Source organism: Suncus etruscus, chromosome 19, assembly GCF_024139225.1.
Source record: "Suncus etruscus isolate mSunEtr1 chromosome 19, mSunEtr1.pri.cur, whole genome shotgun sequence".
NCBI classification, from domain to species: Eukaryota; Metazoa; Chordata; class Mammalia; order Eulipotyphla; family Soricidae; genus Suncus; species Suncus etruscus.
Genome location: NC_064866.1, coordinates 9593440 through 9611309, shown reverse-complemented (window position 1 = coordinate 9611309; position 17870 = coordinate 9593440). Strand labels below are relative to the sequence as shown.

Here is a 17870-nt window from a genome sequence, read left to right as displayed (position 1 = left end):
AAGGAATAATCCCTGAGCATTGCTAGGTGTGGCTTCAAAATAAAAACAAAAGTCTTACAATTCCTAGCAAATGACTACTCTAAGATTTAGACATTAATTGTAATTTATAAGAAACTATTGTAGCTCTTTAATACTTCCACTTGATTTGAAGATCAAAAGTCTCAAAATGGGTAGCACTATTCAACTAAAATCATTCCTCTGGAATCTGGAATAAATATGTGTGTTTTTTAATCGATAGCAAGAAAATCAAGTTTTCTTTGTGAACTTATTTATTTTCACTTAAAAAGAAATTAAGAGATCTGGATTGGGGAAGGGAGAAGAGCTATGACTAACTACTATTTTATTTCTTTTTACTGCTATGAAGGTGACCAAAACAGAAACTACATGAACATTAAAAAAGCCAAACAGAAGGGACTAAACTGAACTCTGATCCAAATTATATTTCTGGTAGAGACAGAAACCAATCCTTTCGAATCAGTGAATTTGTTCAAGCTGATCAAGTTCACCTAAGAAATTATGTCAGACTGAAGATCTTACATCCCAGCCCATTCTTGGTATTTCCCTGCAGGAATCACCAATGGTTGAAATCAGATTCAGCCGTCACAGAGTCATAGAATCTGAAGACAAAGGTCACATTTTGTCCCAGTAACAAGTTCTTCCCATAAGGGAAATTCAGTAACCATCCAGCTCAAAGTTAATGAGTAAAAGACATTCAAACCAGATGAAAGTCAAAGTCTGAGAAATTTGCACAAAGATCTTTAGGCACACATCATTTTAAAAATTGCAAGATGGAGCCAGAGCAATAGCAATACTGAGTAGTGCAATTGCCTCACTGGTCATCCTGGGTTCTATCTCCAGCATCCCATCTGATGATGCCCCAAGCACCACCAGGAGGGAAAATATGCACCACTCCCTGCGTTTAAGAACTGTATTTGTCAAGGTCATCAGTTTTAAATAACTGTTCTTCTTTTCCCTAAGCTTATAAAATAGGGGAAAAATATCATTTCCCTGGTACCTTGGAAAACTAAGAAGTGTTGGAACATGACAAGTTAGGTGAAAAACCTTTGGGCATTTTTCACAACACAGAAGATCCCCTCCGTTCTGGCAGACAGCACACCAGTCTTCATTTGGGTCCTCGTCCTTACTGCTGCCGTCCCCTCCGATCCTTGACGCCCTGTGTATGAGACTTCGAATAGGGGATTTTCCATTAACAAGGCTGTTGAGTCCCGACTGTTTGCAGCTCTCATTCATTTCTGTGGGTTCACTTTTCACATGGTTTTCCAGGTTTGTCAAAGCGTCCAACTCACTCTCTAAATGTAAGTTAGTCGAGAGAGGTGGAGTCAAGCTACTCTCAGGGCTGCTCAACTGAAACAAACAAACAAAAAAACATTATCAGGTCATTGAGATCATTTGAACTTTATTGCAAACAATGTGTGTCACAGTGTACATATTTATAAATCAGGTTGACCTGGACACAGAGCACTGACATTAAAAAAAAAAAAAAAGGGCAGGGCCAAAGAGATAGTATGGAGGCAAGGCATTTGCCTCGCATGCAGAAGGACGGTGGTTCAAATCCCGGCATCCCATATGGTCCCCTGAGCCTGCTAGGAGTGATTTCCGAGAGAAGAGCCAGGAGGAACCCCTGAGCGTTGCTGGGTATGACCCAAAAATCAAAAAAAGAAAAAAGAAAAGAGGGCCCGGAGAGATAACACAGCAGCGTTTGCCTTGCAGGTAGCCGATCCAGGACCAAAGGTGGTTGGTTCGAATCCCGGTGTTCCATATGGTCCACCGTGCCTGCCAGGAGCTATTTCTGAGCAGACAGCCAGGAGTAGCCCCTGAGTACCACCGGGTATGGCCCAAAAAAACAAAAACAAAAACAAAAAAAGAAAAAAGAAAAAAAAAAAGGAAAAGAACTACAGGAGCCAGAGGATATAGCACAGCAGATAGGGTGATTGCCTGGCATGTGGTTGACCCAAGTTTGATCCCTGGCATCCATTATAGTCCCCAAGACCGCCAGGATTGATTTCTGAGTGCAGAACTAGGAGTAATCCGTGCACCACTGGTGTGGACCAAAAATCAAACAACTACAACAACAACAAAAAAAATACCCTAAGCTGTTAATTAAGTGCACTCATTGGGAAGCAAGCACAAGATATATACATCTGGGGCTGGAGAGATAGCATGGAGATAAGGTGTTTGCCTTGCATGCAGAAAGTTGGTGGTTCGAACCCTGGCATCCCAAATGGTCCCTTGAGCCTGCCAGGGGCAATTTCTGAGCGCAGAGCCAAGAGTAACCCCTGAGCGCTGCCAGGTGTGGACCCCCCCCCCAAAAAAAAAGGATATATCCATCTCCTATAAAGATTGAGAAATCACTGTAAAGTCATAATTTTCATGACAGATCTATTTTCTCTTTCTCCCTCTCACTCTCTCCCTCCCTTCCTCCCTCCCTCTGAGGGATCAAACCGATGTCCATCCTAAGCTAGCGTGGGCAGATGCCTTACTGCTTGAGCTGCCGTTCCGCCCCCCAGAATCTAGTCTTAAGCTTCTGAACAGCATTTTGAAATACACATCTATCATAAGGTAGGAAAAGTCTAAGAACATAAAAAAGTTTTTCATCTTTCACACCCAATTTTTAGACGATATTCCAAATCCAAATCCATTGCTCTCAAAATTTACAAATACTACTATGTTAATTATATCAATGCTGAAAGATGAATCAAAAAGCCAGAAGAGAAATTTCTAAACAAGAAGACCAGGGCCATGCTGCACGTTTTATAAACAATTACTTATGAAGAACTCTAAAATGATCATTCTTTGGCAAAAAGCAATATTTCTAACCAGGCCAGAAATATTCTAACGGGCCAGAAAGATAATACAGTGGGTAGGGTGTTTGCCTTGGCTGCTGTCAGCCTGCGTTGAATCGGTCTCCCAACTCTGGCACCAGAAGTGATTCTCGAGCACAGAGCCAGAAGCTGATGGACGCTGCTGGGTGTGGCCTCAAAACGAAAAAAGTGGACAAAGCTCTTTGTCTAAACTGTCACTAAACTTGTCAGTACTTTTAATCCAAAAATAAGGGATCCAAGAATGCAGCTATTGAGATGATTAATAAAAATAATTTTTAAAGAGAGGGGTCGAAGAGATAGCACAGCAGTAAGGCCTTAGACGCAGAAGGACGGTGGCTCGAATCCCGGCATCCCATATGATCCCCCAAGCCTGCCAGAAGTGATTTCTGAGCATAGAGCCAGGAGCGCTGCTGGGTGTGACCCAAAAACAAAACAAGATAAAACAAAATTTTTTTCAAAGGAATGTGGACAGGAGCTATATAATACAGTGCGTAAAGTGGTTGTTTTGAACCCAGTCAACCTAGATTCAACCCCAGGCACTCCATATTGTCCTGAGCCCTGCCAGGAATAAATCATGAGCAGCACAGGTATACACCACCATCTGTACAAATAATTAGAATTATGGCAAAAATATTGACTAAAGTTCACAAATGAAGAGTTATCTTCAAGTGATTCCTTTTTATTTATTTATTTAATTTATAATTTTTTTGTTTTGGGGTCACACCAGGGTGACTCAGGGGCTACTCTTGGCTCTATGCTCAGAAATCACTCCGGGCAGGCTCGAGGGAACATATGGGACACTGGGATTTGAACCACCGGCCCTCTGCATGCAAAGCAAACGTCTGACCTCCATGCTATCTCTTTGGCCCCTTCAAATGATCCTTGATAAAAAAAAAAAAGATTTTCTGAATATGGGGGAAAAGGATCTCTTTATTTATTGCTAGTGGGATAATCAACTAATCCAGCTTTTTGAAAGACAACACATTGCTAAAAAAACCCTGAGAACTGAGCTTCCATCTGATCCAGCAACCCTAATCCTGGAAATATACCCCAAATTACCAAAAGCACAATGCAGAAAGGACACCTGTACCCCTATGTTCATGCAGACCTATTCACAACAGCCCAAAATCTGGAAATAATCCAAGTGTCTTAGGAACAGATGGCTAAACAAGCTGCAATACATATGCACAATGGAATACTACTTGGCTATGAAGATAAAATCAAGCAATGTTCTGCTACATGGATGAATTTGGAAATTATCGTGTTCAATAAGGTCAGAGGAAGAGGGAGTGACTCAGAATGATCTCTCTCTAGCAGGCTATAAAGAAGCTTCATGGGTGGCGGGATAATAAATGCCCAACAGCGATACAGAAAAAAAGATCAGGAGACCTTAGTCCTCAGTAGGAAACTTACCGTAGGGTAAGGGTTGAGATATGGACGCGGACACACTAGGACAATGCTACGGGGGTAGACTTGGGGTGAGTGACAGAGTACTGGTGAAGAGTAGTGAACATTATTAAAGGGGTTGGTGTTGGGACAGTATACCCCTAAAACTCAATCGTGAATACCTATGTAACTATAATTCACTGTGACTCAATTAAAAAATAACTGTTAATTATTCAGTGGTTCTGAGAAGCATTCATAAGTGGAAGAGTCAGGGAAGTGTCTGAAATAAATTCCTGGCAAGCCCCAGTCGGCAATTTACCATGCAGGCGCTCCTTCTGCCATCCTCCGTCTTTTCTTGTTTCACAGCACCTGAAAAGCTACAAACTTCATCCTCAGTCCCGGGTTCTTGTTTGACCTTCACTTGATCCGATTTAAAACTAAGACTTGTCTTCTCAGCAGTTCTTCCTGATGAACCACAGCTAATTACAAACAAAAACAAAGGGTGACATACACTTAACAGTTTGGTACACAAAACAATTTTATGAAAAGTAGCATTTACTATTGTGGGAATTTACTAAAGTGGAAAAAGGGAACCATCTAATGCAACCCAATTAGCTTCATACTCATGAAAAACTTTTATTATTAAAAAAATCTGGAAAAGTTTTTATGGTCTAAGGATTAGTCTAAAATATTTTAAAATTCAAACAGTTGAGTAGTAGAGATTGTCATTGACCCATTCTCACTCACTCTCTGCTCCAAACCTCCTCGGTCCCCAAATCTCTAAATAATACAGGATCAGCATCAGTGTTAAACTGAAAACTGAAATAGATCTAAAGGAGAGAATCAGAAGGATCTGACAAGTAGACAACAGCTCAGAAGTTAATTCTCCGAGTCACTGTAACAACAGACCAAGAGGCCACGAAGAACGAGTAATTCCACAATCAAGTGAGGACCACCAAGGGAATCAATGAGCTGCTTTGCACACGGGCAGCCCACATTCGATTCCTGGCTCAGGTCAGTCTCTTGAACTAAAGCCAACAGCAGGACGCCAAACACGGCTCGGCTAGGCATGCCCTCCCCAATCCAATAAGACAACCAAGCATTGCAAAAGCACTTCATAAGACTGAACTTTCTAATGCCCCTAAGTGTGCATGAAACAATGATAAATTCTTTCTTGTATCACACTTACAATTTAGAGAAATTTTATCAATCAAGATTATATATATATATGTTTTTGGTGCTTTGTTTTGGACGCACCTGGCTCAGCTCTCCTGAAGGGCTCATGGGACCATATAGGATGTCAGAGATCGAACCCAGGTCGGCTATGTGCCTAATCTGCTGTACGATCTCTTTGATCCCAAAATAAAACATATTCCCTTTTTTTTGAAGGGGGTTGGAAGGAATGGCAAATCTGCTTTGCTCAGAGTTTACTCCTGGCTCTGTGCGCAGGAATCATTCCTGGCAGGTTAGGACACTATGGGATGCTGGGGATTAAAACTTCGGTCAGCCACGTGCAAGGCAAGACGCCTCTCCCCACAAAAAAAACCATAAACAAATAAGCATATAAACAAAAAACAGTATGAGGGTAAAGAAGAAAACCATGTATAAATATTTTCATCAACCACTAAATGTTGATTATAGTGTATCTGCTGATGACCAAGCACAGAGCTGATTTGAATCTAATTCAAACATTATTTCTTAACGAAGTTAAGACAAGCCAGAGAAATAATAAAGTAGGCATAAAGCCACCTGAGTTTCAAACCTAGTACCCCATACAGTCCCCCAAGCACTTCTAGCAATGGTCCCTGAGCACACATCGAGGAGAAATCTCGAACACAACCAGTTGTGATCCCTAACTCCCGCTAAAAATAAGGGTATAATTTGAAAAATCTGAACATGAGGCCGGAGAGATAGCATTGAGGTAAGCCGTTTGCCTTTCATGTAGAAGGTCGGTGGTTAGAATCCCGGCATCCCATATGGTCCCCCAGTTTGTCAGGAGCGATTTCTGAGCATAGAGCCAGGAATAACCTGTGAGCACTGCTGGGTGTGACCCAGAAACCAAAAAAAAAAAAAAAAAGAGGAAAAAAGATTCTGAGCATTAAATGAATCACTAACATTTAAAACATTGCTTTTTAAATATTTGTAATAATGGTTTTATTATTATAAATTATTTGGTGAAGCAAAATATTGTATTGAAGGGAAAAACACTAGTAGGGTAGAGAGAATAAGAAAGGGAGAAAGAATAAAGGAAATCTATGCCTTAAAGAGGTAGCAGAAAAAAGGGCCTTGGGACTGAAGTGGCAGCACAATGGTAAGGCCTTTGCCTTGCATGTGGCTGACCCAGGATGATGGCTTGGTCCCCCCAAGCCAGGAGTGATTTCTGAATGCAGAGCCAGAAGTAACCTGAGTGTCACCAGGTGTGGCCAAAAATACCAAAATAAAATAAAATTTAAAAAAAGGGCGTGAACGATAGCACAGTGGGTAAGGTGATTGCCTTGCACACTGCCGAATTGGGTTTGATCCCCAGCACCCCGTATGGTCCCCCAAGTCAGGAGTGATTTCTGAGTGAGCCTGGAGTAACCCCTAAGCACTGCCAAGTCCCCCCTACCAAAAAAAGGGTAGGGGAGACAAAAGACAGGGGTGGAGGGACATGGAAGCCAGGGGGAGTGATAGTATAGCTGGTATGGTTCTTATCTAAATTTAATCCCCAACACTCCATATGTACCACCCCCAAGCCTAACAGGAGTGATTCCTGAGTGCAGAGTCAGTAATGATCCTGTGCATTACTGGCCCAGAAAGACCCCCAAAATAAAAAAGACCACCCACCCAAATGGGATGAGGGGATGCGCACCACGAAGGCCATAGTGATAGTATGCAGATAAGAAAACTGCTTTACATGCAGCCAGCCAAGATAATCCCAGGCACTGCTGATGGTCCTCCCCAAAAGGGAAATTAAAAGCAACACATCCCAGAGGGATTTATGCAAAGTGAATGAGAGTACATGCACAAGAGTAGGGGTGCACAAAAACAAAATGCAGAAACGCCTTCTACATTGCTATGTTTATCACAGCACTGTTGACAATAGTCAGAATGTGGAAACAACCCACGTGCCTGAGAACACGTGAGATGAAGAAACTGCATGTTTAGGTATCAGGAGTCCTCAAAACTATGGCCCAACAAGGACGTTCATCCTGCCCACCAGGTGGTTTTGCCACGCTGCTTGTCCTGCTTAGCAGCAGGCTCATTGCAGGCCCCCTGTCTCCAACTGCCCCCTCCTCTCAATCTCAGGTAGGGGGTCCTCAAACTACAGCCCAACAGAAGCAAGCCATCCATCCCCCTGAAAGACTACTAAGTGTGTTGGTTTAAGTTTACTTGTTCTTCATTTTAAATACTATATCTATTTGTTTCATTTTGTCTTTTAACTTCAAAATAAGATATATGCAGCGTACATATAAACTGGTGAGGAAACTGGTGAAACTGGTGAGGGTGTTGAACACAGTATAGCAAACTCAATTATGAACAACTTTGTAACCATGGTTTTTAAATACAGTAATTAAGTTTTTAGAAAGAAAAAAAATGCTATTAAAATGAATAAAAAAGGGGCCAGAGAGATAAGCATGGAAGTAAGGTGTTTGCCTTGTGTGCAGAAGGTCAATGGTTCAAATCCTGGCATCCTATATGGTCCCCTGAGCCTGCCAGGAGCAATTTCTGAGCGTGGAGCCAGGAGAAGCCCCTGTGCACTGCCAGGTGTGATCCAAAAACAAAAACAAAAAATGAATAAAATGCTGGGATTAAATATACAGATCTCTTGGGGCCAGAGAGATAGTACATTGGCAGAATCAGATGCCTTGCAAGGTGCAATCTCTGGTATCCTATATGGTCCCTCAGCACCCATAGGAGATATTCCTAAATGCAGAGCCAGGAGTAAGCATACACACTATTGGGTGTGACCCAAAAACCAAAACCAAAACCACAGAACAAAAAGCAAAAGCCACCCACAAAACCAAAACCAACCATGTGTGTACAGTTCTCATGGAAGTAAAGCATCTGTGCCTGCCACTGAAAACACTTCCTGGGCCCTATCATTTTTTCTGAATTTATGTATTTAAGAAAGATGCACTAAAAAAGATTTTTTTGGGGGGCAGGGTGCTGAAGATAGCACAGCAGTAAGGCTTTTGCTTTGCATGTGGTCGACCCAGGATAGACCCTGGTTCGATTTCGGGCATCCCATATGGTCCCCCAGCCTGCCGGGGGCAATTTCTGAGTGCAGAGCCAGGACTGATCCCTGAGCACTGCTGGGTGTGACCCAAAAACCAATCAATAGTTTAAAGAAGAAAAAAAAAGAAATTGGGGGATAATGGGGGCACCAGGGGCCCCACTTGGCAGTGCTCAGGGATCACTCCTCAAACCGATGTCCGCTGTGTGCAAAGCAAGCATTCTACCCTCTGTAATAGCTCTAGCCCCAAAAGCTGTACTTCTGAAACTGCATTCAGAAAGATACTTCAGGGGTTAAGGTATTTATTTGCACCTGCCGTTGTTTTAAGCCCTAGAACTACATACCTCCAACACTGTCCTACTCTGATCCCTGAGGACCATGAGATGTGGCCCTAAATCCAAACCAGAAAAAGGAGTGGGAAAAAATAGCTATTAATCATTTAATACTCACCTGCCTCGACTACCAGTACTTGAGGTACTAGGAGGTCTCACAGGTGTGTGGGAATTAGAGAGACCTGAAAAGTAAGTCAAAATGTGTATTAGTGTGTGTTAATAATATTCACAATTCTTTATTTAAGACGTTTTAAACTGTAGTTCAGGTGGTTTACGACTGCCAATAGTATTCAAGTTTGTGATACTGGTACATAAATACACTCACTGCAACATACCATTGTATGGCTTCACCATTGACTGACTGGCTTTATGGTTCAATCTTCATTCTCCCCAGCCCTCCCCATGCTCTTAAACAATATTCACAATCCTACGTGTCACAGAATTCAGGTTTAGAATAATACAGTTTAACACAGTTAACAGAATCTTGGAAATCAAAACTCAGGACTCAAAGTCAGGGATTACTATCTATTTGCTGCCAAACATCAATGACAGACTCTCAGAGAGTCCCTTCAGAACACTATTCAGTCAGTCGGTGAAAACTACCAGATCAGTAGAAAGCTATCTGCCACCTGACTTCAGTTTTTCTAGGTAAATACCCTACGGTGATACTTGTTAATAGTCTATCAAACAATCAAGTCCTAAAATATGTCTACTGAACCTCAAACATGAAAAATATGACTGGTATATCACAAGAAAACATTCAAATTTGAATTCATTTTGAAATATTCTGTTCCAGTTATAAGATAAAGTAACATTTCATTTACACCAAGTAAGATATTCCATAACAATTTCTATATTGTATCTACTTAAATTACTTTAATCATTTATAGCAATAGATTCAATGAAACTTAAAATTTGGAAGACATTTATAATCTCATAAACTTCATTCAAAACATTGATTTTTGCAAAATATCTTACAATTAAATTTTTTATTTAAAATTGCAATTTGAACCCAGCAGGCTCAGCATCCCCACCTGAGCACAAGCAATCAAGCACAGAGGCACTGAGCATAACTGGACATAACTCAAATTAGACAAATAAGCAACGGTCACTTTCCTTTTCCCAACTTTTACTGTCATTCCTTCCCACTCTTGTCCCAATGACAAGAATCAAGCAAAGGGCCTGAACCATATGAATGTGTCACAACTGAGGATGCAAGTAAAGTTTCTATCCACTGTCACTGTGCTATCTCTAAACCCCCTTGAGCACTTGCTTTAAAGTTTTACAAAAGTTTTAGTTAGACTGATAAGAAATTTGTCAAGTGACTACAGTTTGAAGCCCTAGAATCACAGTACTGGACAGTAAGGTAATGAGTTCGAAGATAATTAGAATTAGGTGAAAGGCAGGAGGCTAGGTGCTAGAACAGTACAATAGTTAGGGTATTTGTCTTGCATGTGGCAAACCGAGTTTATCCCCAGCACAGTGTTTGGTGCCCTGACCATTTCTAGCAGTGACTCTTGAGTACTATTTGAGTTGAGCCCCCAAACAAATAAGAGAGGCACAGCCTTGCTTTCCGAGCGCACGAATCAAAAAGGCCAGAAAAAAAGACACAACCAGAAGAGACCCCTCCAAAGAAGGCTGGAATCCTGTTTCTTTTTTTTTTTTTGGTTTTTTGGGCCACACCCTGTGACGCTCAGGGGTTACTCCTGGCTATGCGCTCAGAAGTTGCTCCTGGCTTCTTGGGGGACCATATGGGACGCCGGGGGATCGAACCGCGGTCCGTCCTAGGCTAGCGCAGGCAAGGCAGGCACCTTACCTCCAGCGCCACCGCCCGGCCCCTGGAATCCTGATTTTTGACTCCTGACAAAACTATGATAGGGGCTGGGGTTAAGAAAAGAGCATGAAGAGCCCGGAGAGATAGCACAGCGGCGTTTGCCTCGCAAGCAGCCGATCCAGGACCAAAGGTGGTTGGTTCGAATCCCGGTGTCCCATATGGTCCCCCGTGCCTGCCAGGAGCTATTTCTGAGCAGACAGCCAGGAGTAACCCCTGAGCAAAGCCGGGTGTGGCCCAAAAACAAAATAAGAAAAATAAGAAAAAAAAAAAAAAAAAAAAAAGAAGAGCATGAGAAATGATCACTTACAAATAAAACAAAATATAGCTGGAAGTCTGAGGAGGAATATTTTTAGAGTCCCAACAGCACACAATACAGATATATTTCTCATGTATATATGTAAATATACACATGCACACTGAGATGAAGGGTGCCAGCAGTATTTGAGTATTAATGAGAGCAATTAGGATAGACCGCTGTGCTATTGCTCCAGGCCCAGAAGTGGTGTCACTTTAATGGTTAATTTTATATATCAACTTGGCTGTAAATGCCCAGTTATTTGACCAAACAGACATCAGTACAGATACTGGAAGAAGCTATTTCTTTTATTGTTGTTTTCTTGTTTTTGGGCCACAGACAGCGGCACTCGGGTGTTACTACTGGCCCAGTGCTGAGAAATCACTGCCAGGCTGAGGGACCATATGGGAGGCTGGGGATCAAACCCGAGTCAGCCACATGCAAGAAAGATGCCCTACCTGCTGTGCTACTGCTCTAGACCAGGGAAGCTATTTCCTAACTGTGATTTAAATTATAATGCGAGTTTGCATAAATCAGATAAATAGATTTTAGAAAAAGTTCAGCTGACACCCCACCACCACCACACTTACACCACACCCTCTTCTAGTCTTGGGCTTTCCTAACTTTTCTGTCTAAAGCAGATCAATGAAGGGTTTTACTAAAAGCTCAGAAGCCTAAATAGCACTCATGTACATGTCTCAGACTTTTGGAACTTTCCAGTCCAGCCACACTGCAAATTTCCTATCACAGAAGCTGGTTCCTTGAAATCCCTTTCCACCATCCTCCTCCCCTTTATTTGTATTTTTCTGGGAAACTTGACTTACACACTTAAAGGTAATTTTCCTTAAGACTGAAAAAATAAGGTAGTTCTGCTCAGTTATCACTTGAGAAAAGAACCCCAACAAGCACTAATGAAACCCAACACTGAAAGAAACGTTAGTGAAAACTGCTGTTATTCTGTAGCAAGTCACAACATCTGAGAATCTATAAAAGACTTAATTGAGGATTTACTGTACCTGGGAGGGCTTTACCTGATGATCCTGGAGAAAGGGCGGAGGGTCCCGGGGAGGGATTCATGGTGCTTGTGGGCTGTGGGGGTAGGTGAGTGCCTGAGATGTATCTACTTAGTAGATTATCTAAACTACTAGAACCAGCATCTTCCAACTGGAGAGTCAAACAAGAAAAGACATTTATTTTAATTAGAGAACACTATTTACCAGTTGCATTAAATAATTACTTATGTTAACAGTAAGTCATAATTAGGTTATCTGGCCTAATTGTTTTCTGGCATTCCCGTGGAGACACTCACTATACACTTTATGTGAACAAGTAATATAATTACTACCATTTAACAAATACCCAGCCATCCACTCAGTCAAAACCAAATGATCTACTCTACTCTTTCTATTCTACCACTAAAAACAGCTGATACACTGATAACTTTTCTCAAAGTTATATAGGGACCTTTATATAAGTAAGCATCAATTGTCTTGACAACTCTATTACTAAATAAATTTGATTATATTACCATCTAATTTCAAAACTATGGAAAAATTTTGTCATCCAGAGAAAGCCCTTGCTTTCTTATTAGTCCTTATTAACTAAATCCTTTCCCTATTTATAAGCGATGATTGATTTTATTGTCTTACAGAGATCAGGTTGGGTTTTAAAATGACTGGGACCAAAAGATGGTTCAAAGTGCTGGAGTGCATACAATGCAAACTGCTGCATCAACCCTTGGCCTCCTACAGAGTAACCCAAGCATAAAAGGTTTAGACTCACACAAGCACCACAAAGTGTGGCCCTGTGGTGATCTAAAGGGGCAATGACCCTGAAAGCAAGGCAGCAGGCATTTACTTGCCTTACACACTGCCTACCCAGGTTCAATCCCCAGCACCCCTTTTGGTGCCCTGAGCCCTGCAAGGAGTAATTCCTGAGGCAAAGCCAGAAAGAAGCCCTGAGCAGCATAAGGTGTGGCCCAACTCCCATGACTTCCAACCTAAAATTACTATCACCTGCAGATGATTTCGCAGTATAAACAAAATACTCTAATGATGGGCCAGGTGTGACCAGGGTGACAGCACATTGAGTAGGGCATTTGTCTTGCACACAGCTGACCCAAGTTCGATTCCCAGCATCCCATATGGTTCCGAGTCTGCCAGGAGTGATTTCTAAGCAGAGTCAGAAATAACTTGAGTGCTGTTGGGTATGGTCCCCATCCCCAAACAAAACAAAAAACAAACAAAAAACCAAAACTCTAATGACCATTAAAGAGCTATTAATAACCACAGTACCTCAAGCCTGCCAGGTGTGGCCCAAAAACCGTGGGGGAGAGGAGGGGTGACTATTAGAAACCATGAGAACAGCTAAAGGGCTAATCATAAAAATCAAAACGCAAAGGTGCGGTTCAATCCCCGACATTCCACATGGTCCTGAGCCAGGAGTGATTTGAAGCAACATATGAAGGCTTCATGTTATCTGACTTCAAGTTAAATTACAAAATACTAATTAAAACTATATGGTATAGTGCTGGAGCAATCTTCCTTGCCTGAGCTAGCCCAGTCTAGAACACAGTTCGATCCCCCAGCATGCCATATAGTCCCCCAAGCCAGGAGTGATTTCTGAGCATATAGCCAGGAGTAACCCCTGAGCGGCACTGGGTGTGTGGGTATGGCCCAAAAACGAAAGAAAAAAAAAGGAAAAAAAGAAAGGAAGGAAAAAATATACACTATATGGTATAGGGGCTGGAAAGATAGCACAGTGGTAGGGCATTTGGTCCCCTGAGCCTGCCAGGAGTGATATATTTTTTTTTGGCGGGGGGGGGGGGGGGTCACACCTGGCAGCGCTCAGGGGTTACTCCTGGCTTTATACTCAGAAATCGCTCCTGGCAGGCTCAGGGGACCATATGGGATAGCGGGATTTGAACCACCGACCTTCTGATTGCAAGGCAAACGCTGTTACCCCCATAATTTATAAGTAGGGATGAGAGCTTTTGTGAACACACGTTAAAAAAAAAAATTCAAAGGGGCCGGAGTGATGGCCCAGTGGTAGGGTGTTTGCCTTGCACACAACTGAGCCAGGACGGACCTAGGTTCAATCCCTGGTGTCCCAGTTGGTCCCCCGAACCAGGAGTGATTTCTGAGCACAGAGCCAGGAGTAACTCCCTGAGCGTCACCGGGTGTGGCCCAAAAAGGGGGGGCGGGGGAAGGCATGTTACTCCAGAGACTTAATGAACAGAAATATATACAATGTTTTAGACTGCCTTTTTGTTTTTGTTTTTGTTTTTTTAATCTAATGTAACTCAGATACAAACCTGAATGGGTGGAATATCTGGCAACGACGGAAGGTTTTCTGGATTGGTAACTGAGGGGATAAGTTCTATTGCTGTAACAGATGGGCTGGTGGGACCTCGGTTTGCACTTGCCATGGTAGCTGTTGTAGGGCTGGTTGGATTGATCGTTGTGTTGTGCACTGATACAACAGGGAAGGGTCCAGCATGCCCTGGATTTGAATGCTGTTAAAGAAAGACGATGTTATCATTATATGTATGACCCGGTTGGCAGAGAAAAGGTAGTAGGCCTTCTCAAATAAAGACAGAAAAAGAGTGTTCAAATTAAACCTATTCACTTTGGGGTAATATTTAGGGAAAAATTAACGACAATAATTTCTCACCTGCCCAAGTGATTAAGATATTTTATCAGTAAAAGGATTGTTTAAAACAGATGTTTTGGATGTCTAACACTGGCCTAAAAAGGCTACTATGTCGGCATGTTTTATATATTCCTCTGTGACTTTTCTGTCCTTTTAAAAATAAAAATACAGGGTCATGGGGCTGGGAAGGTGGCGCTAGAGATAAGGTGTCTGCCTTGCAAGCGCTAGCCAAGGATCAGGACCTCGGTTCGATCCCCTGGCGTCCCATATGGTCCCCCCAAGCCAAGGGCGATTTCTGAGCACATAGCCAGGAGTAACCCCTGAGCGTCAAACGGGTGTGGCCCAAAAACCAAAAAAAAAAAAAAAAAAAAAAAAAAATACAGGGTCACAGCAATAGCATAGAGCAGTGGTCGGCAAGCCGCGGCTTGCAAGTCACATGTGGCTCTTCACCCTTTTTAATGCGGCTCTTCTGTGTGCCGGGCAGCCGCTCTAGGAGTTAGGACTCTGCTCCTAGCCTCTGTCAGTGCGTGCCCTGTGTACAGCCCCAACGGTGTTATTTGTATCCCCCCCTACCTATGTGGATACTTGCATGCAGAATATTCTCAATAAAAACTTATTGGAACTAAAAATAGTGCACCATCCTAAGTTTTTTAGGTTTTAAAAATGTGGCTCTCAAAATAAATTTCAATCGTGGTTTTGGCGAGATTTGACTCAGTTGAAAAAAAAAAGATTGCCCACCACTGGCATAGAATCGAATATTTGCCTTGCATGTGACCGACCTGGTTTCAATCCGCAGCATTCTGTATAGTCCCCAAGCCTGCCAAGAGTAATTTCTAAGTGCAGAGCTAGGAGCAACCCAAGCACCACAGGGTGTGACTCAAAAACAAAACAAAACAACAACAAACACAAAAAGTCTTCATCAGGGGCCGGAGAACATGAAGGTAGGGCATTTGCCTTGCCTTGCATGCAGAAGGACAATGGTTCGAATCCCGGCATACCATTTGGTCCCCCGAGCCTGCCAGGAGTGATTCCTGAGCTTAGAGCCAGGAGTAACCCCTGAGCACTGCTGGGTGTGGACCACCAAACCCCAGCCCCACAAAAAAAGGACTCATTGAAAAAAAAAAAAAAAAACCTTATCTGGGACAGAGGGACATTAACAAGATGTATCTGTGATCATCTTGTCATATGCAAATACTGAATCATAAAGTGGCATGACTAAAACTATTATAAACATGTCAATCATGCCTCAATGGAAAAAAAATCAGTTCTTTGGAGCCAGAGTGATAGTAGAGTGATTTGCATGAGTTTGACCCAAGCCCACCAGGAGTAACTTCTGAATGTAGAGCAAGGAGTAACCCCTGAACACTGCTGGATAAGCCCCAAAGCGAATAAATAAAGGAACAAAAGCAGCTATTTGATTTTATAACTGATAGCTAGAAAAGGCAATGAGGGGCCAGAGCGGTGGCGCAAGTGGTAGGCTTTTGCCTTGCATGTGCTAATCTAGAACGGACCACATTTCAATCACCCCGCATCCCATATGGTCCCCCAAGCCAGGAACCATTTCTGAGTGCACAGCCAGGAGTAACCCCTGAACATCACCGAGTGTGGCCCAAAAATAAAAAGATTAATTAAAAAAAAGGTAAAAGACGAAAAGGCAATGAATTTACAAATGGAAAATGACATTACTAACTCTATGCTGTGTGACTTCAGGCAAAGCAAGCCCTGTAATTTGTAAATATGACACTTCAGTAATTTCCTTCCTTCCTTCCTTCCTTCCTTCCTTCCTTCCTTCCTTCCTTCCTTCCTTCCTTCCTTCCTTCCTTCCTTCCTTCCTTTCCTTTCCTTTCCTTTCCTCCCTCCCTCCCTCCCTCCCTCTTCTTTTCTTGTTTTGTTTTTGGGTCACACCGGCAGTGCTCAGGGGTTACTGCTGACTCTACGTTCAGAAATCGCTCCTGGCAGGCTTGGGGGACCATATGGGATGCCAGGATTCAAACCACTGACCTTCTGCATGCAAGGCAAATGCCTTAACTCCATGCTATTTCTTTGGCCTCACTTAAGTAATTTTCAGTGCAACTGTTATGTCACATCATTTAAGACAACGAAGATGAGGAGCCAATAGTACAGGGGAGAGGGTATTTGCCTTGCACACAGCCGGTCCAGGGAGGGCAGTGGTTCAAATCCTGGCATCTCTCTCACATGGTCCCCGAGCCTGTCAGGAGCAATTTCTGAGTGCAGAGCTAGGAGTAACCCCTGAACACTGCGGGGTGTGACCTAAAAACCAAAAAAATGAGAGAGACTCCTGGCAGGCTCCAGGAATGGAATGCCAAGGATCAAACTTGGGTCAGCCAGATTCAAGACAAAATGCCCTACCTACTGTACTGTATCACCCCAGCCCATTTATACATTTTATGAAAAATATATTCAAAGATTAGAAAAGACATGTAGGGCCAAGGAGACAGTGGTGTAGACAATGTGTTTGTCTGCAGGCACATGAATGACCTGAATTCAATTCTCAGAATTCCATATGGTTCCCCAGAGCCCTGTCAGAAGTTATTCCTGATCAGAGCCAGTATGGACCCAAAACAAAAACCATAAAAATTTATTAAAATCCAATTGTAAATAGAATCAATTTGGAGGGATGGTGGGGGCCCACTCAGCAGCCCTCAGGCATTACTACTGGCTCTGCATTCAAAAATTACACCTGGCAGGCTCAGGGGACATATGGGATTACTGGGGATGAACCGTGGTCAGCCACTACAAGGCAAATACCCTACCCACTATGCTAGTACTCCGACCCCATAAATAAAAGATAAAACATGAGTGCCAGAGCAACAGTACACTGGGTGGTCGCCATGCACGCAGTTGACCCACGTTCAATTCTCAGCGTCTCATATGGTCCCAGAGCCTGCCAGAAATAGTTTCTGAATGAAGAGTCAGGAGTAACCTGTGAGTGCTTCAAGGTGTGCCCTCCACAAAAGTCACTAACTACTCTTTTGTGTGTATGTGGAGGAGGACCCACACCGGGGGTGCTCGGGTGTTACACCCAGCTCTGTGCTAAGGGATTTGTTCAGGCAGTTGGGGAGGGGGACAAGACAGAGACACAAGAACAGAGTGAATCTCAGGAAACAACCAGTGTCATCGTGTCACTATAATATCCTTCTGTCCCCAGTTACTCTTATTTTTAAGAATAAGCATATGTACATAATAATAGAAATATTAGTGAATAAAAACTGCAAAAAGTAAATAAATTACATAATAACACAACTTTCTCCAAACCCTCCCAATTAGGTTCAAAACGTAGGAACTATTTCAG

The 17870-nt window shown here is 42.7% G+C and overlaps 1 protein-coding gene across 1 annotated transcript in view; it reads right to left on the bottom strand.

The window, feature by feature from the left end:
- The window catches only part of TRIM33 (tripartite motif containing 33), a 116470-nt gene that overhangs the window by 10412 nt on the left and 88188 nt on the right, over positions 1 to 17870 (bottom strand). Inside the window, 5 exon segments of the mRNA XM_049766027.1 lie at positions 1016 to 1365; positions 4549 to 4708; positions 8896 to 8959; positions 11938 to 12070; positions 14220 to 14420. Of these exon segments, the coding sequence (XP_049621984.1) occupies positions 1016 to 1365; positions 4549 to 4708; positions 8896 to 8959; positions 11938 to 12070; positions 14220 to 14420 (908 nt within the window).